Source organism: Lissotriton helveticus, chromosome 11 (assembly GCF_964261635.1).
Source record: "Lissotriton helveticus chromosome 11, aLisHel1.1, whole genome shotgun sequence".
Classification (NCBI taxonomy): Eukaryota; Metazoa; Chordata; class Amphibia; order Caudata; family Salamandridae; genus Lissotriton; species Lissotriton helveticus.
This window is the reverse complement of record NC_136072.1, coordinates 1,047,258,290-1,047,283,882: the sequence shown is the minus strand read 5'-3', so window position 1 is coordinate 1,047,283,882 and position 25,593 is coordinate 1,047,258,290. Positions and strand designations below refer to the sequence as shown.

The 25,593-nt window shown below is 47.7% G+C and overlaps 1 protein-coding gene across 8 annotated transcripts in view; it reads left to right on the top strand.

Moving 5' to 3' along the window:
• The window catches only part of KDM2B (lysine demethylase 2B), a 1,129,854-nt gene that overhangs the window by 857,789 nt on the left and 246,472 nt on the right, over nucleotides 1-25,593 (top strand). For 4 of the 8 annotated variants that reach the window (XM_078667529.1, XM_078667528.1, XM_078667527.1 and 1 more), the window contains exon 16: nucleotides 20,299-20,385. In XM_078667529.1, coding sequence (XP_078523655.1) covers nucleotides 20,299-20,385 — 87 coding nt within the window. Of the gene's footprint in view, nucleotides 1-20,298; nucleotides 20,387-25,593 lie in introns of all 8 variants that reach the window. The other 4 variants (XM_078667524.1, XM_078667522.1, XM_078667526.1 and 1 more) reach the window with 1 other exon arrangement.

Genomic DNA, 25,593 nt, shown 5'->3' with positions numbered 1-25,593 from the left:
AACTGTGTCTAAAGACCGGTCTAAGGTTCCTACTGTGTCTTCTGGGAGTTCCTCTTCCTCCCCTAAACTACAGATTGTGCAGATCTCTCCAGAGCCCTCGAGAGCACCTTCACCTATACTGCCAGCGACGAATATCTCGCCACGATGGCTGGGGGAGATTAGAGAGTGGAAGATAAGGAGGATTAACCTGCCTAGATCTTATTCCAGGTCTCCTGTGTCTGCAAGACCTTCTTCGAGATCCAGATCGCCCCAAAGACAGTTGGTGCGTTCTCCAAAAAGACGTGAGCGTACTCCTCCGAGAAAATCTCCATCAGTGAGGAGGCGAGCTTCACCCTCTTCCACGTCATCACTTCGACACTCTTCAAAGAGACGCGATACTAGATCCTCTACAAGGTCTACAAACTTAAAAAGAGGATATTCACCGACACTGTCCTCTACTCCTCCGAGTAGGATATCACCTATTGATGATGTTATTACCTTTAATGAAGTTCTCTGTCGTGGAGCAGCGAAGCTTAATATTGAAATGCCGGTCTCTACCACCAAGACAACGGTCATTTTCGAAACGTTGCATCAAAAGCTGACGTCAAGGCCCTTACTTCCTCTGGTACCAGGTCTGTTGGAGCCTGCGCAGCAACAGTTTTTAACCCCAGCAGCTTTGGGAGTAGTTCCTTTCTGGATCGCTAAGAAATATAAAGCACCAGACAATGATCCGTTCTTTCTGAGGGCTGAGCCAAAACCGAATTCTGTGATTGTCTCAGCGGCACGCAAGAATCAAACAGGAGCGGCATCATCCTCTGTGCCTCCGGATAAGGACAGTAAAGCTATGGACTCTGTAGGGAAGAGAATGTGTGCCACCTCTGCTTCCTACATGAAAGTCGCCAGCGCTTCTGCTTTACTGGGTCACTATGACCGCGCACTATGGGACTCCATGTCTCGTTTCGCAGAGAAGCTTCCTAAAGAAGACGAGCACGACTTCCTGGAGATCTTACACGAAGGTGGGCTAGTGGCTAACCAGGTGATCAGTGCAGCCGCGGATGCTTCGGACTTGTCTACACATGGTTACGCGCATGGACTCTGCGCCAGGCGCCCAGCGTGGTTGAGACTCACGGGTATTAAGCCTGAGGCGCAGCACCGGATTCTTAATCTGCCTTTTAATGGAACATCGCTATTCGGATCTCATGCTGACGAGATGTCGCGACTGAAGACAGAGCTTGATACGGTGAGAGCTTTGGGTCTTGAGAAGGAAGGATTTTATGAAAAAATACCGTCCGTACGATAGGAGACAGAACCAACAGAGGGTTCAAACCCCTCAATGGTCGTCACAGCAGAATCAGGGAAGATCTCAGTTCTCCCAGCATCGTCCTGGTAGAGGAAGGGGTGGTATTTCCAGGCAGTCTGCACCTGGAAACAAGCAACAGCAACAAAAGCAGTGAGTTTTTGCTTCCCCTTAGCCCGTTACCCACTCCGGTGGGAGGAAGTGTTTGGTTCTGCCTGGAAGAGTGGAAAAACATCACAATAGACAAATGGGTGCTGAGTATTGTAAAAAATGGATATGCCATCAGATTCAAGTCCCCTCCACCTTCCATTCCTCCTCAAAAGACTGTGATCCATCAACTTCATCTTTTGAGGCAAGAGGTGTCTGCCTTAATCCTAAAGAATGCCATCGAGGAGGTCCCAAAGACACAGCGTCGACAAGGCATTTACTCCCGATATTTTCTAGTTCCAAAGAAAGGTCCAAACAAGGAGTTCAGGCCCATACTAGATCTCAGGCGCCTCAATCAGTTCATTCGGCGAGAAAAGTTCAGAATGCTGGCGTTACATCAAATAATTCCACTGCTGCATCAAGGGGACTGGATGTGCTCCATAGATCTTCAAGATGCTTATTTCCACATCCCCATCGCCCCAAAGCACCGGAAGTTTCTAAGGTTTTGCATACAAACCAGCCATTTCCAATTCACAGTCTTGCCCTTCAGGCTAAAGTCAGCTCCTCGCACCTTTTCAAAGTGCATGGCAGTCGTAGCGGCTTTCCTAAGGAAGAGACACATTTTCGTCTATCCCTATCTAGACGATTGGCTGCTAAAGAGTGCGTCTCCGATTCTGCTTCAGCAACATCTCACGTTCTGCATACATCAGCTGCAGAGACTTGGCCTACACGTAAACTTCAAAAAGTCTATCCTCCATCCCACGCAGAGGATCCACTATCTGGGCGCACTTCTGGATTCAAAGGACGCAAAAGCGTATCCTTCGGAGGAGAGACTATCCTCCATTCTCCTCAAGTGTCAAACTTTACTAAAGACTCCTCGACCAACAGCCAGGCAGATCTCGTCTCTTCTAGGGTCCATGGCGTCCTGTATTTTCCTCGTTCCGAACGCCAGGCTGCACCTCTGCAGCAGTCTCTGGAGGACCAGTGGTCCCAGTTTTCAAATCGTTGGGAGGACAAGCTGTCACTACCCCTGTCAGTGCGGATCTCCATTCGATGGTGGATGCAGCGGAGTCATCTAGTAGTGGGAGTGCCTTTCCAAGAGGACATGCCCATACAATCGCTGGTGACAGATGCGTCCCTTCAAGGATGGGGCGCCCATCTGGGGTCGCTTCAAGTTCAAGGAGTGTGGTCAGAGAAAGAGACTGTATCAACATATCCTGTTGGAACTCAGAGCTGTCCACCTAGCTCTCAAGGCTTTCTTTCCCGCGATCAAGACATCCTCCCTGATAGTACATCGTTGTTGTGTTGTCCGTTTGAACAATCTGAACAAGCAGGGCGGAACGAGATCCAGACCTCTGTTGCTCGAAGCGCAAGCAATCTGGAAGTGGCTTCTGGCTCGGGGTATGAAAATATCAGCTATCTGAAAGAGACACGTTAGTGATAGATTCCTTACCTTAGAATATCCCCAGGCGTCAGACTGGATCCGGAAATTTTTGCGTAGCAATACCCCTGCGCGTCGGTAGGCGTCGTCTGCGGCTCCGCGTCAGTCGTCGGCGTCGTTAGCGCCGGAATGACGTTGTCTGAGTACTTAGACGCCGCCCATGCGCGCTGACGTCAGTTCTTCTTTTTTCCGCGCCAGCTAGTGCAGTTCCGGAGAAGCTCTACCCCTAGTCATTTTTTGACTAAACTTGTTGATCTTTTTATCATTTTTTCCTACTCGAGTCTTCGACTCCATCGGTGCCGGTAGGGATGCCCGGGTTCAAGCCCTGTTCGAAGTGCGACCGACTGATGTCGGTCACGGACCCCCATCGCCGGTGCCTGAAGTGCTTAGGCCTCGACCACGACGACCGCACCTGCTCCGACTGCCGGGCCCTGACGTCGAAGGCTAGGCGGGAACGGTCCCGCAAGCGGCTCGAGCTCCGGCAGTCGGCCCCGCACCATTCCAGGTCCCGGTCCCACGGGAGGTCGAGGGACCGGTCGCGGGTCCCCGCAGCTCCGGGAGTGGACATCGGTCGTCGGGATCCAAGTCCTCAGGTAAGAGGCATGAGAGGTCGGAGCGGCATCATCGCTCCTCCGACCCACCCCGACGCTCGCACGATGCGGCCGGGGGTTCGGGCGACACCACCCACGCGGCTCCAAGAGAGTCGCAAGCGTCGCCGCTTGCCCCACACCTTCGGGTCCCTGGGCACGGCGCGACGCCGAAGGAGGTCGAGCGGTACCTCATGGCCATGAGGTCCCTCCCTCCTCAGCCGGGTCCCGCGGCGTCTTCGGGCCCAGCGGTCCCGACTGGAGGCCCTAGCGGGTCGGGCGCTTCGGCCCCGACGCCGCCGGGTGCATCGGCCGCCGGCGACTTCGGTCTCGGCGCCGCAGGACCTCAGCCGAACCAGCTTCCGGATCCGGGTCGTCGCCGGTCGACCTCACCGGGGCCGGCCCCGAGGGTGTCGCCCGTTGTGGACGCCGTACCCAATGTTCCCTTCGGTCCGACTCTGGCGCCGGAATGAGGAGGCCCAGTCTGTTGACCCTGAGTTACAGGAGACTGGTGACGGAGGTGATTGGGAGGGGTCTGAGGACCCTCTGGCACAGGAGTGCCAGTCTCAAGAGGACTGGACATATGAGCTTTGGGAGGCCAGTGGTATTGACACCTCGCCAGACACTGGATTTGTCTCCCCTCCAACCGTGGCTACGGAGGAGGGGGCTGCTTATAGCGTAGTGTTAACAAGGGCAGCCAAGGCCTTGGGCCTTGAGCTCCCCGTTGCGGCCGTGAGGACTAACCTCCTCACTGAGGTTCTTAAACCGCAGGCAAGCTCCAGTGAGCCTCTGCTGCCGTTTAATGAAGCCTTATGTGACGTTCTTGTGGGCCCGCCATGGGTCCGCCTGTGGATAGGAACGTGGCCAGACGCTACCGCCCGGCTCCGGGCGACCCTTGCTTTTTGTCCACCCATCCCACCCCCGAGAGCCTGGTTATCCAGGCCTCCACTTCCCAGACCGCATTCCCGACGGCCCCGCCCAATCGGGAATCCAAGAGATACGAACAGTTCGGGAAGAAAGTGTTCTCGTCCCTGAATTTGGGACTGCGATCTGTCAATACCGCATGTCTCTTGGGCCGCTACACCCACACCCTGTGGGACACGGTCGCGGACGTGCTGCCACAATGCCCGGAGGAGGCCCGGGCCAAACTCGCCCAAGCCCTCGTGGAGGGTCGAGATGCGGCACGATACTCTATCCGGTGTGGACTGGATACCACGGACACACTGGGCAGGGCGATGGCAACGACGGTGGTGGTTCGCCGCCACGCCTGGTTGAGGACCGCCAATTTCTCGGCCGATGTCCAGGCCACCCTCCTGGATATGCCGTTCGATGGCCGTCGCCTTTTTGGCGACAAGGCAGACCATGCGCTGGACCGCTTTAAGGACTCCAGGGCTACGGCCAAGTCCTTAGGCCTCTCGGCCACGCGCCAGCAATCGGGTGCCTTTCGCTCCTTTCGTGGCCACGGAAGGGGCGTCCCCACACGTGCTGCCAGCCACGCACCGCAGAATACCCAGCAGCGCGGTGGCAGCCGTGGAAACCGCCGTGGCGGCGGCGGTCGGGGTCAGCGGCGAGGCCAGTCCACACCTCCCTCCGCAGCACCTGCCTCCAAGCCTTCCTAGTCCGAGCTTTCAGGCCCATGTGACGCCTGTGGGAGGCAGGGTTCGCCATCACCACTTCCACTGGCGCACTGTCACATCGGACAGGTGGGTGCTGCAAATCGTCCGAAGGGGCTACTCCCTCCCCTTCGAGGCGACCCCTCCAGCCATGCCACCGCAATTCCACTGCGTGTCGGAGGATCACTTGCAACTTCTGCAAGAGGAAGTCACGGCCCTCTTGGCCAAGGGGGCCATCGAGCGCGTTCCTGGGCCAGACGTAGGGTGTGGATGTTACTCCCACTACTTTCTGGTGCCCAAGAAGATCAAGGGGGGCCTGCGCCCGATCTTGGACCTACGGAACGTCAACGGCTTCCTCCGTCAAGAGCAAGTTCAAGATGCTGACTTTGGCTCAGGTCTTAGCTGCCCTGGACCCCGGAGACTGGATGGTCGCGTTGGACTTGCAGGACGCTTATTTTCACATCCCCGTCCTGCCGGGCCACCGGCGTTACCTGCGGTTCACGGTAGGCCACGAGCACTTTCAGTTTACCGTGCTCCCCTTTGGCCTTACCAGCGCCCCACGGGTGTTCACGAAGGTGATGGCGGTGGTCGCAGCTCATCTGCGCAGGTTAGGGGTGTCAGTCTTCCCCTACCTCGACGACTGGTTGTTGAAGGCGGGCTCGCCCCAATCAGTCGTCAGCCACCTCCGGACTACGGCCGACCTCCTGCATTTGCTGGGGTTCTCCATCAATGTGCCGAAGTCGCACCTGTGTCCCTCTCAGAAGCTCCTCTTCATCGGAGCGGTTCTAGACTCGGCGCAGTTTCGGGTTTACCCTCCCGAACAGCGGGTTCGGGATATTCAGGCTCTGATCCCCATCTTTCAGCCTTTATCCCGAGTCTCGGTCAGGTTGACGCTGCGGCTTCTGGGGCTGATGGCCTCCTGCATCCTACTGGTGCGTCACGCCCGGTGGCGGATGCGGGCTCTGCAGTGGGACCTGAAGTTTCAGTGGGCCCAGCATCAGGGCAACTTGTCCGATCACGTCTTGATCTCGGAGGGCACTGCAAGACAGTTGCAGTGGTGGCTCACGGACCGCGATTGGGTCAGTGGCAGGTCCCTCTCCCTACCCCACCCGGAGCACGTAGTTGTGACGGACGCGTCTCTCCAGGGCTGGGGTGGCCACATGGGAGAGGCGGAGATCAGAGGACTCTGGTCTCTGGCTGAGGCCCGGCTCCACATCAACCTGTTGGAGTTACGGGCGATTCGTTTAGCGCTGAAGGCATTCCTCCCCTCTGTCCGGGGTAGTGTGGTGCAGGTGTTCACGGACAACACCACCGCCATGTGGTACTGCAACAAACAGGGCGGGGTGGGGTCATGGACCTTTTGCCAAGAGGCTCTGCGCCTCTGGCAATGGCTGGAACGCCAGGGCGTGACCCTGGTGGCTCAACACCTGGCAGGTTCTCTGAACGCCAGGGGGGACGAGCTCAGCCGTCGGTGCATGATAGATCACGAATGGCGTCTGAACTCTGACGTGGCGCAAGGCCTCTTTCAGCAATGGGGAGAGCCTTGGTTAGATCTATTCGCCACCGAAGATCTGGAATTTAAAGATCATAATGTAATGCTCCTGAATATGTTGCAATTTTGTCTTGATAACAATGTGTTTTTATTCAACCAACAACTTTATCGCCAAATACAGGGAGTGGCAATGGGGGCCAGCTTCTCCCCTAGCTTCGCATGTTTGCACATGGGGGCTGGGAATACCAACACAATATCCGCATAACCTATTTCTCCCCCCTTGGAGTGAACGTACCTTACCTTCCTCTCTCGCCCCGGGTGCTCGCATTTTAAAACTAGCATTGATCAATAGTAGATCCCTTCCTCGCCACGCCAACGAAATTTGGTCGATTTTGACCACTCACAGTTGGGACATTCTATTCCTTACAGAATCTTGGACGAAAGATACCTCTAACCCGGATATCCATCTAGCCACCCCCCCGGAGTATCGCTTTCTGGGTATTAACCGAGAGGGAAAAACAGGAGGTGGGCTCGCTATTCTGTACAAATCCCACCTCAATATTACTATTAAAAAAATTACGAACATTGGACCGATTGAGGCTATGTATTTTTCTATTGCTGACCTAGCTGCAGTTTACCTAACCGGCATCTTAGTCTACAATCCCCCTAAAGCTTCTCCTTCCGCATTATCTCAGTTGATAGGCATTATCACGGATCTATCCCTCAAGCACCCGCACTTTATTGTTCTAGGAGATTTCAACCTCCATGTAGATGATCCCGCCTGCATTCAAGCAAGGCGTTTTCTTGACGCCCTTCATAGCTTGAGCCTGATGAAACTAATCCAAGGTCCAACGCATGTTGCTGGCCACACACTGGATCTTATTTTCTCCAACCTTCCAGGGGCCATCACCTATCCTTCCCTCCCCCTCACTTGGTCTGATCATTTTTTACTTAGAGTAGACATTCCCCTCCCTCAGGCACCGACTCCGGTGGTATTGGGTACAGATTACAGGAGAAAATGGCATAAGATCACCTGTTCTGCCTTAGAGCCGCTATTTAGCTGCCCTCTGGAGCCTCAAGTGGTAAATATCAATGACTGCGTCAACACATTTAATACGACCTTATCGGCTGCAGTGGACGAAATTGCCCCACTCCTATCGGTATCATCCGCAAGAGTCCGCCCCTCTGCTCCCTGGTTCTCAGCCGCCCTACGTAAAGAGAAAAGTCACTGTAAAAAATTAGAACGCTGCTGGAGACGGACATATGATGCTGAGGCTAAAACTATCTACAGAACGGCCCTTAAGAAATTCATCAAATTAAAAAAATCTGCCATGACAGAGTTCTTTGCCACCCAAATAAAAGCCGCTGACAACTCAGCAAAGACACTGTTTAAAATTGTTAAAGACTTTGTAAAACCCCCTGCTATGACTCCCAACAACCTAGCCAACCAGTCTCTTTGCAGCGGACTATCTGATTTTTTTCAAGAAAAAATTGCAGCCTCCTTTCCTCCACCTGTCATTCCCCTCCCCTTGGCCTCTACCACCCAGGATATCGTTCCTACCCTAGACTCCTTTAAGGATCTTACTCCGGACCTTGCACTTAAATTATTTTTACAGTGCAAATCGGGTTCCCCGTTAGACCCGGTCCCCCCAAAAATCATGAGTGAACTGTCTACCTTACTGCTGGAGCCACTCACCACCATCTGGAATGCCTCCCTACGATTAGGCCAATTTCCTTCTGCGTGGAAGGAGGCTCTTCTTGTGCCCATCCTAAAGAAATCAGATGCTGACCCTATGCAATTCAGTAACTACCGGCCCATTTCCCTTCTCCCGAAACCCGCGAAAGTTTTGGAGAAGGCAGTCCAACTACAACTGGCAGAGTATTTAGAGACCTACTCTCTGCTACATGATTCCCAGTCCGGCTTTCGTGCTGGTTTCAGTACGGAGACCGCACTACTAGAGGTTTCGGAGACTGTACGAGAATGTGTGGATAAGGGCGAGGAGGCCATGTTGGTTCTCCTCGACCTATCCGCCGCTTTCGATACAGTGTCCCACCAAATTCTTCTAGGCCGACTGGAGCAGATTGGACTGAGCGGCACTGCTTTAGCATGGGTCTGTTCTTTTCTTCTGGAACGCTCACAGAGGGTTCTTCTCAGACCTTTTAAATCTGGATGCAAACCTCTAGAACGCGGAGTCCCACAGGGCTCAGCGTTAAGTCCTCTGTTTTTCAATGTTTACCTGGCCCCGCTAGCCAGGGTGGTGGAGTCATGTGGAGTCAGAGTGATCTCGTATGCGGATGACACACAGTTGATATTCTCATTTAGAGATCACTCTGACTCCAGCCTCTCCAGCTTCCGCCATTGTCTGGGCGAAATCTGTGCGTGGATGTCCTCGAATCATCTACGCCTTAACACTGACAAGACTGAGGTCCTGTTTTTTAACCAAAAAATGACCATTCCACCCCCACTTTGGTGGCCTACGGTACTTAACCCCCCTCCAGTCCCGGTCCATTCTGCCCGCAATCTGGGGTTCACATTTGATGACACCCTCTCCTGTAGCCCTCAAATCAATAAGGTTACTGCGACCTGCTTTGGCAAATTAAAAATGATGAGAAAGATCTTTCCTTTTCTGCCAATGGAGGCTCGCAGAACCGTTACTCAGGCATTAATCACTGCCCATCTGGATTATGCCAACAGTCTGTATGCTGGGGCCCCTCTATATCAAATTGAACGCCTGCAGGTGGTTCAGAATGCTGCGGCAAGACTGATTGGTAACATCCCATATAGACACTCTATCTCTGCGTTCCGCAAAGAACTCCATTGGCTTCCTATAGCCTACCGTATCAAATTCAAAACGCTTGTTCTGGCCTATCGAGCTCTGAACGGCTCCGGCCCAGAATACTTAAGAAAGAGATTGAGATTGTCTCACTCAGTCAGAGACCTTCGTTCTAACAATCTGCGTCTCATGCTTGTGCCTAGATTCCGTCGCTCAAGAACGGGTGGCAGAGCATTCGCTGTCTTAGCTGCTAAACATTGGAACAGCTTGCCAATCAACCTAAGATTCGCCCCATCTGAAGCTCTGTTTCGAAGAGGCCTGAAAACTTGGCTGTTCGCTTCTATCTAGATTGCTCTTCTCTTCTAGCAGATAATTTTAGCGCCGGGACACCCCCGTTGGGGGTAGCCGTGCGCTTTATAAAATCCACAAATAAATAAATAAATAAATAATTTAGTTGCTTGGTATCGTTTCATTGACGATTTGCTGGTTATTTGGAGGGGAAGCGAAGAAGATGCATTAAAATTCATTAATGATATTAATGACAATGAATTGAATTTGAGATTTACTGCTACCCTAAGTCAGGACACCATAACGTTTTTGGATACTGAACTGTACATAAGTGATGGGCATCTAGAATCTAGAATTTTCCGTAAATCCACTGCTGGAAACAGCATACTGCATGCTACGAGTGGACACCCTGCACGCTTGGTATCTAGCATCCCCTATGGGGAGATGCTACGACTACGGGGAGTGTGCAGTAACCCAACTGACCTAGAGAGGGCACAGGAGGAAAGCAAGATACGTTTCCTGGAAAGAGGATATTCAAGCCAGTTGATTCATAAAGCCAAAGAGAAATCTAAGTTACTATCTAGGGAGGACCTACTGACCAAGAAAACTGATCAACAGGCAACAGCTATAATGGAGACGGTAGGTAGGAAGAAAGAGGAAAGTACTAATTTCCGGATAATCACAGGATATAGCAGACATCAGCAAATCTATAGAATCATGAACAAGCATTGGTCTTTGGTAACCAATGATGCCACTAGAGGTACTACCCTTCCTAAAAGAGTGTCTTTAACTTATGGTAGGGCACCCTCCTTACAAGAACATTTGGTGGAAACCAATCCAGAACCCTATGTCAAATCCGCTTGGTGGCAAGAACATAAGAGCTTTTATCGGTTTAAAACCTGTAAGGCCTGCCTCCACGGAGAAAACACTAAAACCTACTGGGATGGGTTCACTGACTTGCAACATCCCATCACGCAGGTATTAACCTGCAAGACTGAATTTGCGGTGTATATTCTGCAATGCCCCTGTCTATTAAGATACGTGGGCAGCACCAAACATGCTGTTCACAAACGTATCCTTCAGCATTTACGTGCAATCACCAATGGCGATAACACTTATCCGGTGGCTCGTCATTTCAGGGAATACCACCAAAGCAACAACGCTACCCTCAAATATTGGGTGATTGACTCAGTGAATGCCAGTAAAAGAGGAGGTGACAGAGAGGCCAAATTAAGGAAGCTGGAAACAAAATACATCTTGTTGCTCAACACTAAGACTCCTGGTGGCCTAAATGTGACCGAGGATCTTTATACATGTTTACCATGAGAGTCTCTTAATTATTACAGACGATGTCTCCCTTCTGTAAGCCTCATGAGTAGGAACCACCCGGCTGGGAGGGGCCACAAGAGGACGAGGAAGTTAGAGACATTATTGGAACCCATAAATATAATACTGACGTTGCTGCTACTTTTATTAGAATTATGGATTATCACCATTTCTGGGCACTTTGGTAACCAGATGGACTGTGCGGGTGCTAATTCCCGGTCAGTCCTTTTAGTTGACCACTTAGTAGACACTTAATTCACTTTTTATCACAGTGTATGCACAAAATTTATTTTCTCCCTAGGCTTTTAAAGGGTGGTTGACAACATTGAGGTTGAACGAGTATTAAACTGTTTTTAACATCTTTTAAATACAACATCGGATACAAACAGCAAGCAAGTATTTGACTGAGATTAGTTTATCTAGTATTGTAAAATCATGCTTTGATATTTTATAGTGTTCCTAGTAACTTGTTTTATTATGTGAAGCTATGCGATTTTTTGCACAGACGGAAGATATCTGCATAATCAGCTGCTATGAATTTGGACCATATTAGTTTTGCACTGTAGCATTTTTGTACAAATATTAAGGGAAACAATATTCCTAAATTGTATATATTTTGCACTAATGCGATGTTTTGCACAAATAACTGCACTGAAAGCGATATTTGCCCATCAGGAATCTTGCATTTGCACTTTATACATCTATTGGTCTAGCAGAATGCAAAATGCAAATGATCTCAATATGCTTGTACATATATACATATATACAAAACATTATTTTTTTGAACTAATTTAGATATCATTGTATCCAGAGTTGAGGAAAGATTGGGTTTATACAGTCTACCAATACAATGTATTTAACTGTGACCACTCTGTTTATCCACAATGTTATAAATGTCAACACTCCAATTAATATCTAGACGGTTAGTTGTTGCTAAACTGGTATTTTACATTGACTTGTTTTAAGCAACCTTATAATGTTTTTAGATACATAACTGCTATGCAAGCCTAGTATGTTTTCTATGTCCATACACAGCCCTCCCATGTGACGTTAATGGACCTATCACTGGCACTTTATAAGGGTAAACCATGTACTAGAACATTGTCATGTGAACAAGGCTCTTGGAGTCGAAACGTCATGAGACTACCCTGCACTAGAAAATAAATAACGAAATCACTTAATTGGTCCGTGTCCGTGTACTCTGTATCCTGGCTGGTGTGATTCCAGAGCATGAGACAAGTGACGGAGTGTTGGATATATATATATATATATATCTCCAAGAAAGAAGTGACTCAAACAGATAGATTCACCAAAGAACAAAAATATATTTCTACTACAACGTTTCAGCTTCCGCCTTCCTCATGTTGTTTCAAGATGGTAAGCTCAGTGGCTGCACAGATGACACAGCTGAATTTTCAAAAAGCATCATGAGTGAAGATTCCATTTGGAATGTGGAATCAATTCAGTCCTGAGAGTTCTTGAGATATGCAGTAATCAGGTTGTATTGTCAGTAATGTTCAGTCTATCTGGATGCAATGATTTCAAACGGTACATCCAGAAGTTTTCCCTCGAGTCCAGTAGTTCTTCCTTTGAGACATGTTCCACAGGGAAAATCGTCAAATCTGATAGTGAATGAGCCACAAGGTTAAAATGATTGGCTACAGGCTGGTCAATTTTCTTATTAATTATTGCTGATTTGTGATTCCTGAATCGTGTGCAGAGGTCATTCACTGTTTGGCCTACATATTGTTTTTTACAGCTTTGCCGTTGGCACTGAATCACATAAATAATGCATGTTGAGCGACATGTAAGATGCTGCCTTATTGCATAGGTCCTTCTGGTAACATAACTAGTAACTGATGATGTATGTAAAAGGTATTCACAGGTAATGCACCTTTTAGAGTCACAGCAATGAACCCCTGCATTTGTTACAGGTTGCTTGAGTTCAGCTCTCACAAGAGATCATAAATTTGCGGTAAGCAATGACTGGCGGTTTTGGAAAAACCTTTTGCAATTTTTCACAAGTGGACAGTAAGGGAAATGTTTTTTGCATTTTATTTATGTAGTTGAGAACTGATGGATGATAGTCAACTACAAATGGAGTTCTGTCACTTTTGTTTCTGGCGTTGGTATTCCAAATAAGTGCTTCTCTGGGTAACTGGAAAGACTTGTCAATTTGTTGCTGTATGATATGCAGAGGATAGCCTCGCCATCTAAATAATGTAGCAAGCTCCTGTAGATGGTCTTTACGGTTTCCTCATTGGTGCAGATGAGTCTTTTTCTGAGTGCTTGGCTGTAGATGATGCTCAGTTTATTGTGATGTGGGTGACATGAAGTCCAGTTTAGATACAAATGAGCATCTGTAGGCTTGTGGTACAGATCAGTTGTAATTTTGTGTTCATGAATGGTGACTAGCACATCCAGAAAAGGGAGATGATGCTTCTGTTTTGTATTGCTGCTGGTAAATTTGATGGTAGGATGGATATTGTTGATATGAGCTGTAAATTGTTCCAATGTTCTACTTCCTGCATTCCATATTATAAATATGTCATCAATGTATCGTAGCCATACCAGTGGTTTGATGCTAGAAGTAGCAAGTATACTGTTCTCTAGTTTTCCCATGAAGATATTTGCATAGGATGCAGCCATCCGAGTACCCATGGAAGTACCTTGTATCTGCAGATAGTTTTTACCATTGAATGTAAAATTGTTGGATTTAAGGATAACTCTAGCAAAGTTGGTAAGCACATTTGTTGATGGTTTTTTCACAGTTCTTTTACTAAGAGCTTCAGATAACGCCATAAGCCCATCCTCAAGTGGTATATTGGTGTATAATGATGTAACATCAAATGTAGCCAGAAGAGTATCATCATCAAATGTGTAGGTTTGGTTTAATTTTTCAATAATCTGAAGGAAGTGACTGGAATCTTTAACAAATGATGGAAGTTCCTGTACAATGGGCGGGAGGTGCAGGTCAACAAATTAAGATAGTCTCTCAGTGGCGGTGTCATTGCCAGAGATGATGGGATGGCCAGGATTGTTCATTTTGTGAATTTTGGGAAGCATATAAAATCTCCCAGGTCTTGGTTTGGGATGAACAAGTATATCTGCTGTTTCATCAATGAGGTTTAAGCACCTGTACCTTACAACCATGTTTTTAATTTCTTTGTTCCAATCTTCAGTGGGATCAGTTTCTAAAGGTGTGTAAGTGTTGGTATCCATTAGTTGTCTCATTCCTTCCTCAATACAACTACTTACTTTCATGGCAACCACTGCACCACCTTTGTCTGCCGGTTTTATAATGACATCCATTCTCTGTTGAAGGAGGTGGAGAGCTTTTCTTTCTTCTTTGCTAATGTTATCAAAATCCTTTTAGGTGTTGATTCCTTGATGAGTTTGTTGATGGATAAAATGTATGTATCAAGAACAGGATTTCTACCACATTGAGGAGTCCATGATTTGGGATGGCGGAACTTCTTAAATGGATCTGGAAGGTAGCTTGGCAGACCAGCATTAGAATTATTGTAAAAGTATTCTGCGAGTCTGCATCTTCTCTCGAAAGTTTTTAGGTCTCATCATGTTGGCTGTATCATGGTCCTTCGGTACAGGACAGACATAGAGGCCTATATATATACCCCCCCCCCCCTTCAGACTGCATGTTGTGGTGCAGAACAAAGTGAAGAGTTGAACTGGCACACATCCCACTGTGTGCCATGCCTACAACCCACTGCCCTGGCATAGATCAGTCACCCCTCTAGCTGGGTGCACTAGGCCAGTCGTGAGGGTACAGTTGCATGAGCCCTGTACCCCTACATTGTCTGTCAATTCTTAGACATTGAAAGTGCAGTGCTGCCATTAAGAGTATATGGTGCTGGGAGCTTGTCATTACGAACGCCACAGAACCATAATGGCTGCACTGAAAACGTAGAAGTTTGATATCAAAATTCTCCGAATTAAACCCACACTGATGCCAGTGTGATTTAATGAAAAATGCATTCCGCGGGCATCTTGGAGATGCCCCCTGAAAAACGGCCAACCTCTGGTGGGTTCCCTGACTGGTACACACCAGCCTGCCACCACAAGACCTGTTTCTGGACCCCTAGGATGGGAGCCTTCGCTTCCTGAGCCCAGAAACCTAGCCTTTCCTGGGTGAGGCGTTCACACTTCCCCCAGGCCAGGAAGAGCCATCTGTGGCAGGGGAGCTTCAAAGGCCTTGCAGCCTTTGTAATGTGACCCCCAGACTCTCCTGTTATCAGGAGCAGGCCCCCTTCCTGTCTCTTCCTTTTCAGCGGGAAGACGGGTGGGGAAAATTAGCCAGCCTAGAAGGTGTGCCCACCTCTGCCAACCCCACCCCTTAGGTGGGGAAGCAAAGTGAAGCCCACTCTTCAGTGTCAGCCATCTTGCAGATGGCAGGTACTCCCAATCAGGATTAGGGATTGTGCTCACTCCCCCTCGTGGGGTGAGCACACCAAGGTTGTAGTCACCCGAAGGTCAGTAGCCCCTTGGCTGCTGACCTCAAGACCCCTAAAACGCCCCCCAAATACAGTATTTAGGGGGCTGCCCTGAACCAAGAAACCAGAACAAGAAAAGCAGGAACGAACAGCTATGCCGAAGCGAACAAGAGGAGGACGCCCACTGACATGGCCCCAGCCTTACTGACCTGTCCCCACCTCGAACCTGCTCCAGCGAAATCCTGGTGTGTCCTGCAGCCGGCAACCTAGAGAAACCTGGAGGACCTGCCTGCCTTCCATCCCAAAGACTCTGTCTCCCGTGAACACAGGATTTGTTCATTAACAGACTCTGCACCCAACGCCCACGGCCTGAGTTTGAGTGGTCCAACTTCAAAAGGAGGTCTCCCTGGCGATCCTGACCTGAGATCCAGTGATCCCTGACCTGCCTCACACCTCCAACTGACACCTGCAACCTAAACACGGAAGCCCCCCACCGCAACCAGGAGATGGTAAGAAGATCTAACCCTAAAAGGCACCCCTGTGCACCAGACACCCCACGGCCTTGGGAGGCCCAACCGACGGTGCCTAACCAACCCCCAGCATCACAAATTACATCTCCAAGTGGTGGTCACACCCAGAAGACCTTCGCCCCCGAGCCTGCAGTGTGTTCGCAAACCGGAGACTCTCCATTTAAAGCTACAGGGCACCCAACGCCAAAACAGCACTCTGCACCCGGCAGCCCCAGTGCCGCCGAGGGTGCACTTATTGTGCTGGCTTGAACCCCCATTTACCCTGAGCTTAAGTCCAGGAGCTTTGCTCCCGCAACCCAGTGGCCTGCTCGTCAGCAGCCACCAACCAGAGGCCCCCTATCGCCCATTAGGCCTCAGCAGTCTGTACCCGGCCACCCTAATGCCGCTGAGGGTGTAACAAGTGCATCCTTGACCCTGGGGGACTCCTGAGTCTTACCCCAGACTACCAACTCCCATAACCAAGTACTTACCTGCTAACCGATAACACCATTTTCCTCCATAGGATAACCTTGACAGTTTTTCTATGAAAAGTTTTGAGTGTGGAGTTTCAAATTGTACTAAATATCCAACATGCTTTTACTTACCTGTTTATAGAAATTTCCCAGTGCAGTGTCCAGGTATACTGTACTGTGTAAGAAAAGTATTCTGAAAAGTAATCTACTGGTCATTTTGCTAAAAAGCCTATACAAAGTATGTGTACTGTATGTCCATTGCATTTTCAGTAACAATACTGTAATCAAAACAAAGTGCATATACAATTGCAATCTAAACTGTGATACAACTGCATTATTACTGTCAAGTATTTCTTGCTTACCCGTACCAGGCTTACTTGGTTCTAGAAAATAAAATAACCAAAAGAATATTTGTATACAAAAACAATTGGTCTAAAGTTCAGCCTTTGTGTGTGAATTCATACTACAAATGCTTAACACTGTCTTTTGATAAAGCCTTACTGCTCGACCACACTACCACAAATAGAGAGTGAGGTGCTTTCTACTTTACCTCTGCCTACATTTTGGGTTCCACTGGACTCCGTTCACGCTATACCTCACTTTGATATAGTATATACAGAGCCATCTTCCTACAGGGGGTAGGAAGTCTGTACCTAGCTCGACTACTAGCTGTTGAAGACTGGCTCGCCCCCGGCAGGTTCTTTACCTGCCTCGCTAGGGTTCATTATCAGTGTGCCGAAGTCAGTCAATCATAGGTTTGTTGAGCGCAGGTGTTCCATGCCTTTGGCGCCAGGAGGGAGAAGGAATGACCTCCTGTTCTGATCTTCTTGATGCGAGACACCGTAGCAAGGGAGATCTGGTCTGAGCGGAGGGATCTTTGGAGTGCGTACAATGTAAGGTGGTGGTTCAAGTATGCAGGTCTGGTGTTGTGTAGGGCTTTGTCGGCGTGGGTGAGAAGCTTGAAGGGTATTCTCTTTTCGATGGAGAGCCAATGTAGTTTACGCAGGTGTTGGGTGATGTGGCAGTGACGTGGTAGGTTGAGGACTAGTCTGGCAGAGGGGTTTTGAACGTTCCGGAGTTTACTGGCGAGGTTCTTGTGATTCCGGCATAGTGTTGCCGTAGTCGAGTCTGTTGCATGATGAGGGTGTGGATGACTGTCTTTCTGTGTTCGAGGGGGATCCATTCAAAGGTCTTCTCTAGGAGTCAGAGTGTGTGCAAACAGTAGGATGAGACTGCGTTGATTTGGCGGTCCATATTGAGTTCGGAGTCCAGGATGATTCCGAGGTTGCGTGGTCCATTTCCCAAGGGCGGGGGCCACCAGGTGCCGTTCAGGCGTCGTGGTGTGTGCTCATGACGAGTACTTCGTTTTTGTCCGTGGTGAGTTGTAGGCAGCTGCTCTTCATCCACTTGGCGACTGCTTCCATTCCTTCTTGAAAGTTATGTTTTGAAACGTTTGGTTAGTCGGAAAAGGAGTGGATGAGTTGGGTGTCATCTGCGTAGGATACAATTTTGAGTCTGTGGGATCTGACAATGGGGGCGAGCGGGGCCATTTAGATGTTGAACAGGGTGGGGCTGATGGAGGATCTTTGGGGAACTCCGCAGGTGATTGGTGTGGGCTCCGAGAGGAAGGGAGGGAGTTTAACCTGCTGCGTCCTGCCGACGGGGAATGAGCCAATTCAGTCGAGGGCCTTGTCCCTTATGCCTGCGTCGCGAGTCTGCATGCTAGTGCAGTGAGAGACTGTGTTGAATGCTGCTGAGAGGTCCAGGAGGATGAGGGCCACAGTCTCCCCTCTGTCAAGGAGGGAGTGGACGCCGTCCGTTGCGGCGAGGAGGGCGGTTTCGGTGTTGTGGTTTTTCCTGAAGCCCGATTGGGAGGTGTGGAGGATGATGTTTATTTCAATGAAGGAGGAGAGCTTTATGTAATGGTAGTAAAGAGATCGGTCTGAAGTTTTTGAGCTCGGTGGGGTTTGCCGAGGGTTTCCTCAGGAGAGGGTTAATCTCTGCATGTTTCCACTCATCGGGGAAGGAGGCGGTCTCAAGGGAGTGGTTGATGGTTGGGCAAAGCTGGAGGGAGATGGTGTTGGCTGCTCTGTGGTAGATGTGATGGGGGAGGGGTCCGTGGGGGCCCCGGAGTGCGTTGACTTCATTGTCTTCCGCATGTCTTGGGTGGTGAGTGCTCCAGTGTTTAAGTGTTGGCTGCGTGGTGTCGGGAGTGGGAGGTGTAGGTTCCCCATGTTGGTTTTCGTTGTCGAAGATGGTCTTGATTTTGTAGTGGACCAAAAGTACTTGTGCAACATGGTGAAGGTTATGAAAAGCACTGTATGTTGTGTAGATCCAGGACGTTTTTCAGAGGTTCTGCAACCCTGTCAACCCAAAGGAATTAGATCGGAATTGCTTTCTGTACGGGTTCAAATTGGCTGAAATGCTAGAAGAGATGAGCGATGATCTTGACTCTGCCTTAGCGGAGAATGAGGTGTGAAGTGCAATTCAGGCTCTTGAAATCGCCTAGTCCACCTAAAGTCGCTGATCCATTAGAAGTTGGCTCCTGATACTCCTGACATCACTGTTTTATACCTTGAGTGAAAGAGAAGATTTCAAGAACTATAAAGGAGGCAATGTTAAATCAATCAGAATTTTGTATAGCCAGTTAATCACCCGAGAGGTATCCAGCACTATCATAATGTGAGTCTATTCAGACAGCCAGGTGGTGGGTCTTGTTAAAGGTTTGTCGGAAGCCTTGAAGTGTGTTGTGCTTCTTAGCCAGACTTGAGGTGAAGGAAAGCTGTAAAGGATTTTACCATTTTTTATTGAATTGGATCCGGTGGGGATCATAAAAAACCAGAAAGGCCTTTAACAACACTTCATCAGTAAGTCCAAGGAATTAACCTCGTGATATCGCAAAGGCATTTAACGTACCGCCAAAGAACAACTATAACGGAAATGTCCTCTTCCTCCTAATGTTCGGTATGCCTTTGTAGCACTTGGTTGCATGATTTAGAAGGAATGAAGAATAAGAGGAATTCCAGGTGGCCGAGGGGAGAATAAACTATTGCTCTTTGTAGATGTTCTCATGTTATCCCTGCCCAAATGAAAGAGCCAACACCATATTCATAAGCATCAGGATTCAAAGTAAATGTTCACAAATATGACATTTTAAAAATCACCTTGTGCAAGGCAGAAGATGTGGGCGCTCTCAGAACTTGGATGAGCAAAGTAGTGGCTTTGTTCTTTGGAGATTCAGGGACGAATTTAGATCTTGGTGGAGAGGGAACTGTGTCGCAATGGTGCATCAGTTTTTTCTTGTATGATCCAAGAGTTCCTTTTGGTAGGTTGTTAGCTATTCAGATATAATCCTATTTGGTTTGGGATGGGATAGCTTGAATATAGCCAGTTGCTCACATGTATGTTACAGGTGATATGAATTGTGTTAACAAAGTTAGGGACAGCTAGACTTGCTGGAATGGAAGTCTGCATTATTTTTAGAGGATTGTGTAAAAGTAGCACTTAACTATTTTTCATTATGCGTTGATCACAACAAATTGTTAAACATTTGATGGACTGTTGAAAACTATTCACTGTGTTAAAGAGCAAAATATCCCCAAGTGTGGTACATCTGATACCCAACTGAGTTTGCCATCATGGGTCTGATCTGATTGATCAGATTAATAAAGCAGGAATTATGTCTTGATAAATGTGTTGTTAAAGACACTTAAAGGAAAAATAATTCACTTTATAATAAACCTAAAGATCCACATTACAAACCTTCTATTACTTTGTTGATAAAATCTTTTTCAGCAGATGTGTTGCTTTTGAGAAACGCTGAATTTTGTTGGATAAACACTACTCTGAATTTAGATTTTGCTCACACAAGCCCATAGTTAAGAATTTAACTGACTTACTTTTGTGCTTTTATTTTTACAGGTAAAAGAATCTGATGGTGTGGTCAACGACGAGCTTCCAAACTGCTGGGAATGTCCGAAGTGCAGTCATGCTGGAAAAACAGGCAAAGTGAGTTAGTCCACCTGAATATTTACTAGGTTTTTTTTTCTTAAGCCAAGGGCTGTTATTTTGAAATTCAGAGCACTGAGGTACAGAAATGTGCTAAGACACGACATTACATACATTATTAGTCTGCAGTGCTGTTTAGATAGCTTATCAAATTCAAGTGAAAGATTACTCCACAATTGAACACATTTCCTGACTTGCAATTCTTAAAACTAATGAAGGTGCAGAACAGAGATGAGTACCTGGAATGGAGGGCAAACAAATGGTGTCTCAAAATGAGTGAACTAGCATTTGAAACCTCATTAAAATCCAAGTACATGAAATATTCTCTTTTATACTTCAGAACTTTGCATACATATACATGATATAAAATGTCAGTAAATGTTCTTCTTTCCCCTGTGCATAAAACTAGCCTTCCACTTTATCTGGAGTTCAGGTGCCACAAGAAGATGTCATTTCTGGCATTCTAGATGTAGTGGGTTTAGTTTGGAGAAAAAGCCCATACTTTCTCGAAGGCCTAACAGCCATGTTTGCGAAGAAGAGCAAAGGAGTAACTTTGAGAGCCAACATTGATAATTCAACTAGCTAAACTGATTGACAATATTCTTGTATGATCGGCTCATGAATGTACGAAGGATACAGTTTCTACTCGATGGAAATGCGAAAAAGTGTGTGGTTCGTGCTAGGTGAAAATTCCTGTTAAAAATTGGCTTGCTACAATGTTATCGGTGGGGTTAGGTGGTGTTTCAGTGATGACCGTGAGACAGTTAATATAGAAACAGTAATAACTAGTTTCTTGTACCATGTGTTTCTCTCCAAACTGTGGCAACCAAAATGCAACGTTTCCAAATCATGGCTTCCCCTACTTCTTTCAAATTCTACCAGCATTGGAAGATCCATGATGGTAGATCATGGCTGCTTTAGGATGCCAAGAAAAGTTCAGTTGGCATTTTTAGCCTTCTCCGTAAACTGCTTCATTTGCTGTTGAGACTAAACCGGTGTCAGTGGTGTGTTTGTGTATATATGCATGTATGTAACCACATAATCTTCACCATGTAGCTACATACCCACCTCATTAGAGGAAGTAGCTTGGTCCTTACTTTACTATCTGCCCTTTTATTATTGCATATGGGAAATCCTATGAAGCAGTGTGTTTTTTTTGTAATTTAAGTTTCTCCTCTTTTGTGTTTTCTGTGGCATCATCAGCTTTTTTCACTACCTGGCCACAAAGCAGGATTTATTTGCAGTAAGCATTTAATGGCAGCTTCACAAACGCTGGATACCTTGCCATGAAGCTTTCAGGTCAGAGTAATGACCAAGAGCTATTGTATTATGTGCAATTTCTTTATTGAAAACAATACGAAGACCCACCACAGCACCCTTTTTATTCCAGAGGTTCCAAAGCTGTGAATTCCAGGTTATTCCTCTAATGTTGCTTGACTGCTGCTTGGGAATAAGGCTTTAAATGAACTTTTACAGTAGTACTAAAGACAACCCATAGCAGCATTATCATCTGTTGATACAGAATTAGCATTGTACTCGCTCTAAGTATCATAAGGCCACTACTGTTATCAACAATGTACACAGCCATCCTCCAGGATAGGATCAAAATAAAGATCCTGTCCTCATTACTACCATTTTAGCACGCATGAGTCTCTGACTCCTCATTACAAGTAGCAACATGTTTAAAAGCCAGTATTTTGATATGGGTGGTGGTACCTTCGTCCAGAATGTTGGCAGATGGTGTTTTCCAATAACCACACCAAGGCAGTGAGTTTCCGTACAGTTTTAGGCATGTTTAATGCAAATCCCAACAATTGCAGGATTGGAATGGGAATGGCATTATGCTAGACCGCTCAGGAGATGATGCAAACTATATCTAGCCAAAATTACTATATCGGAGTACATTTCCAGGCAAGAAAGATAAAGTCTGCCTTCAGACTATGACATTTTGATTCATGCAGGGTTCAAAACTGTATTGAATGTATGGAACTTGATGGCTGTGTAAAAGATCTAATGTAAACCTTGTACGTGTAATAATATGTACCAATTATTCAATGAGATCTGCACTGTCTGGTCATAGCAATAACACCAGCAGTAATCCCTGATCTCGCCCCAAAATCTGTCTTCCATTACCTCTTAGCTTGGTCTAACATGTCATCTTTCACGTCGATCAACAAGTTGTATAACTTTGATGGCCATAGGAGCATGATCTGGATCAATGGCATAAACTCTGAAGGCTCATCGGATAGCTAGAAGTGTTTGGATTGTTTGGAATGTCTTCTTCTGAAATATGTAAACATATCACTTGTTGTGGCTCTCTCTTTCCTTGTACCAGTGATCGTATTTTTCCCACACTGTTTTTAATTCAACATTCCTGGTCCCCTATTAAAGTGATCGCTTCACCAGGTCTGTAGTGATTTTAACTCCCTCTCCAATCTCCTCACTTACCGACTGGAACTCACTCACTTTCCAGTCCCTCATTGGCAATTAAAAGGTCTCTGGTAAAGTGCCCTCTATATGGGGTCCATTCAGTTTTGCAGTACCAGCCCAACGAGGAGTGAGCTCAGTGGTGAAGTATTCCACCTTCGTAGGTCATCAGCTTGAACCAGCATTTCCTCTGGACGGGGAGCCAATAGGGGCTTCTGAGGTGAAGGCTGAGGCTGGTGTTTGAGGAGATGGGTGGTAGTTCCAGCGTAGTGTGCTTTTCCTTAGTCCAGTTGGCTGGTGTCTAGGGCTTGAGTTCCCTGTTTTCCAGGTGCCAACGGGGATACATCTGAAGATCTTACGAAGCATTCAGAGGGTGTGAAAGCAGGAGGAGGCTACTGTGTTGATGTGGTGCTTCATGGAGAGATCGCTGTCCAGGGTGATGCCAAGGTTGCGGGTGTGGTTAGTGGTGTAGGTGAGGGTCTGAGTGCAGAGGACTACCATGTGTCCAATGGGGAGGTGTTCCTTCTGAAAATGAGCACTTCCATCTTGTCCGTGTTCAGCTTTAGGCAGTTGGATCTCATCCAGTTGGTGATGTTGGTTATAGCATTTCAGAAGCTGGATCTGGTAGTGTTTTCCGTAAGTGAGAGGATGAGTTTGGTGTCGCCAGCGTATGAGATGTTGTGTCCATAGGTGCGTACCATATTGGCCAATGGAGTCATGTAGACATTGAAGAGGGTGAGGCTGAGGTAAGATCCTTGGGGGACGCCGCAGATGATGCTCTTGGGCTCGAAGGTGAAGAGCGGTAGACTGATTCTCTTGTGTGCGTCCTGTGAGGATGGAGATGATCCACTTGAGGGCATATCCTCTGATGGCCATATGGTGGAGTCCCGAGATGAGGGTGTGGCACGATATGGTGTTGAATGTCGCTGAGAGGTTGAGGAGGATTAGGGCTGCTGTCTCACCTCAATCGAGGTTGGATCTGATGTCGTCTGTTGCGGCTATTAAGTTGGTCTTGGTGCTGTGGTTGGAGGGGAAGTCGGACTGGGAGGCGTCAAGTAGGTGGTTTCCTTCTAGGTGATCTATGAGCTGGCGATGGATGGCTTTCTCCAGGACCTTTACAGGAGAGGTGAGCAGTAAGATGAGGCTGTAGTTCTTGAGCTTGCTGGAGTAGGCAGAGGGCATCTTCCGGAGGGATTTAACCTATGCGTGTCTGCATGCGTATATGACAGTAGTAAGTTCACTGATGATTATCTTTTGTCCCAGGTTGAAGGGGTGGTGGGGGCTTAGGTCAATCTGTGCTCCAGAGTGAATTGAGGTCAAGATGGTTGTAGTGATTGGCGTGGTTAGGGGTGTCCAATTGGTGAGCAGGTGGCTGTGTGAGTTATCGGTGTGTGTCTGGAGGTGGCCGAAGTGGGTTGGCTGCGGGTCGAAGTTGCTGTAGATGTCTTCTATCATGTTGTGGAAATAGTCCACCAGGGAGCCGCAGAGGGCTTGGGAAGGGCAGATTGTGGTCTTAGTTGCAGACGGGCAAGAGAATTCTCTGACGATGCTGAAGAGTTCTTTTGTGTGATTGGTGCTTGCCTTGATGTAGGGCATCCTTTTTAGCTTCTTTGAGGCAGTGATGGTATTTGCTGAGGGCAGATTTGAAGGTGGTGAGGTCAAAGGGGTTCCTGCTGGAGTGCCTTTCTCTCCAGTCGTTTACACTCAACCAGCTGCGTGTTTGCTGAATCTGCTGGTGCTGGCTGTTTTCATGGAGGTGACTGTGTTGGTGCAGTTCAAGATCCAGTCAGAGAAGTTTTGGATGGCAAGCTCAAGGTTGCTGGTGGTGGTGTCTGTGATTTTGTTCCATCTGCGGTGTGCAGGGCTGGGGGGGGTCGTAGAGGTGGGTCGTGGTGAGCCTGCAGTGGTGAAGTGGACAATGCTGTGGTCGGTCCAGGTGAGTTTGGTGGCATGTCTGAATTTGATTCTGTCGCTGGCTGTGAAGATTGGTCCAGGGTGTGTCCTGCGAAGTGTGTGTGGGGGGGCTAGTGACCATTTGCATGAGTCAGATGTTGCTCATGCTTTCCAGGAGGTTAGTGGAGTTGGTCGTCGAGGTGGAAGTTGAGGTTGCCAAGGAAGATGTAGTGTCAGAAGTATTACTCACATTTTACCACTTCTTATAAAAGCTCTTTATGGGAAGTACCCCATTTCCGAACTTGGTATACTGTTGTTTAGCAGCAGGTGGAGCAATAAGAGCAAAGAAAGATTCAAAATAATAGGAACATTTAAAACCCAGGAAAGCAACTGTGAATGGCCAGTGCTTTGTTTTTCACTTATCACCTTTCTAAAACAAACTGATCGTATTTCTTTTTTAGCAAATTTTTAGATATCACTTTGGCTCCACAACCCTATTCCCCCTCCACCCCTCCCCAGATTGGTTTTACCATAGTTCTTCTCCCCAATGAGAAGTCATATTTGATAGTGCATTTTAATGCATGCAATGTTATGATAGCTATCTAAGGATATTACCTCTTCCCGAACCCTGGATATTAAAGAGATTAGTAATGTCATCCGCAAATAGCAGTGTTACTCTATAGTCAGCAATTTTTGGCATGTCGTCAACATGTGTCCCAAATCAACACATAACGCTATTTATATAAAGGGAGAACAGTGTTTGTGCGGTTAACACATGCTTGTCGCACCCCTTATTCAATTAAGATACGTTCTGTCAGTTGAGCCACATTGTACCCGTGCATAGTTCTCACTGTTTAGCTGGATAACTATGGACAGGATATTACTGGG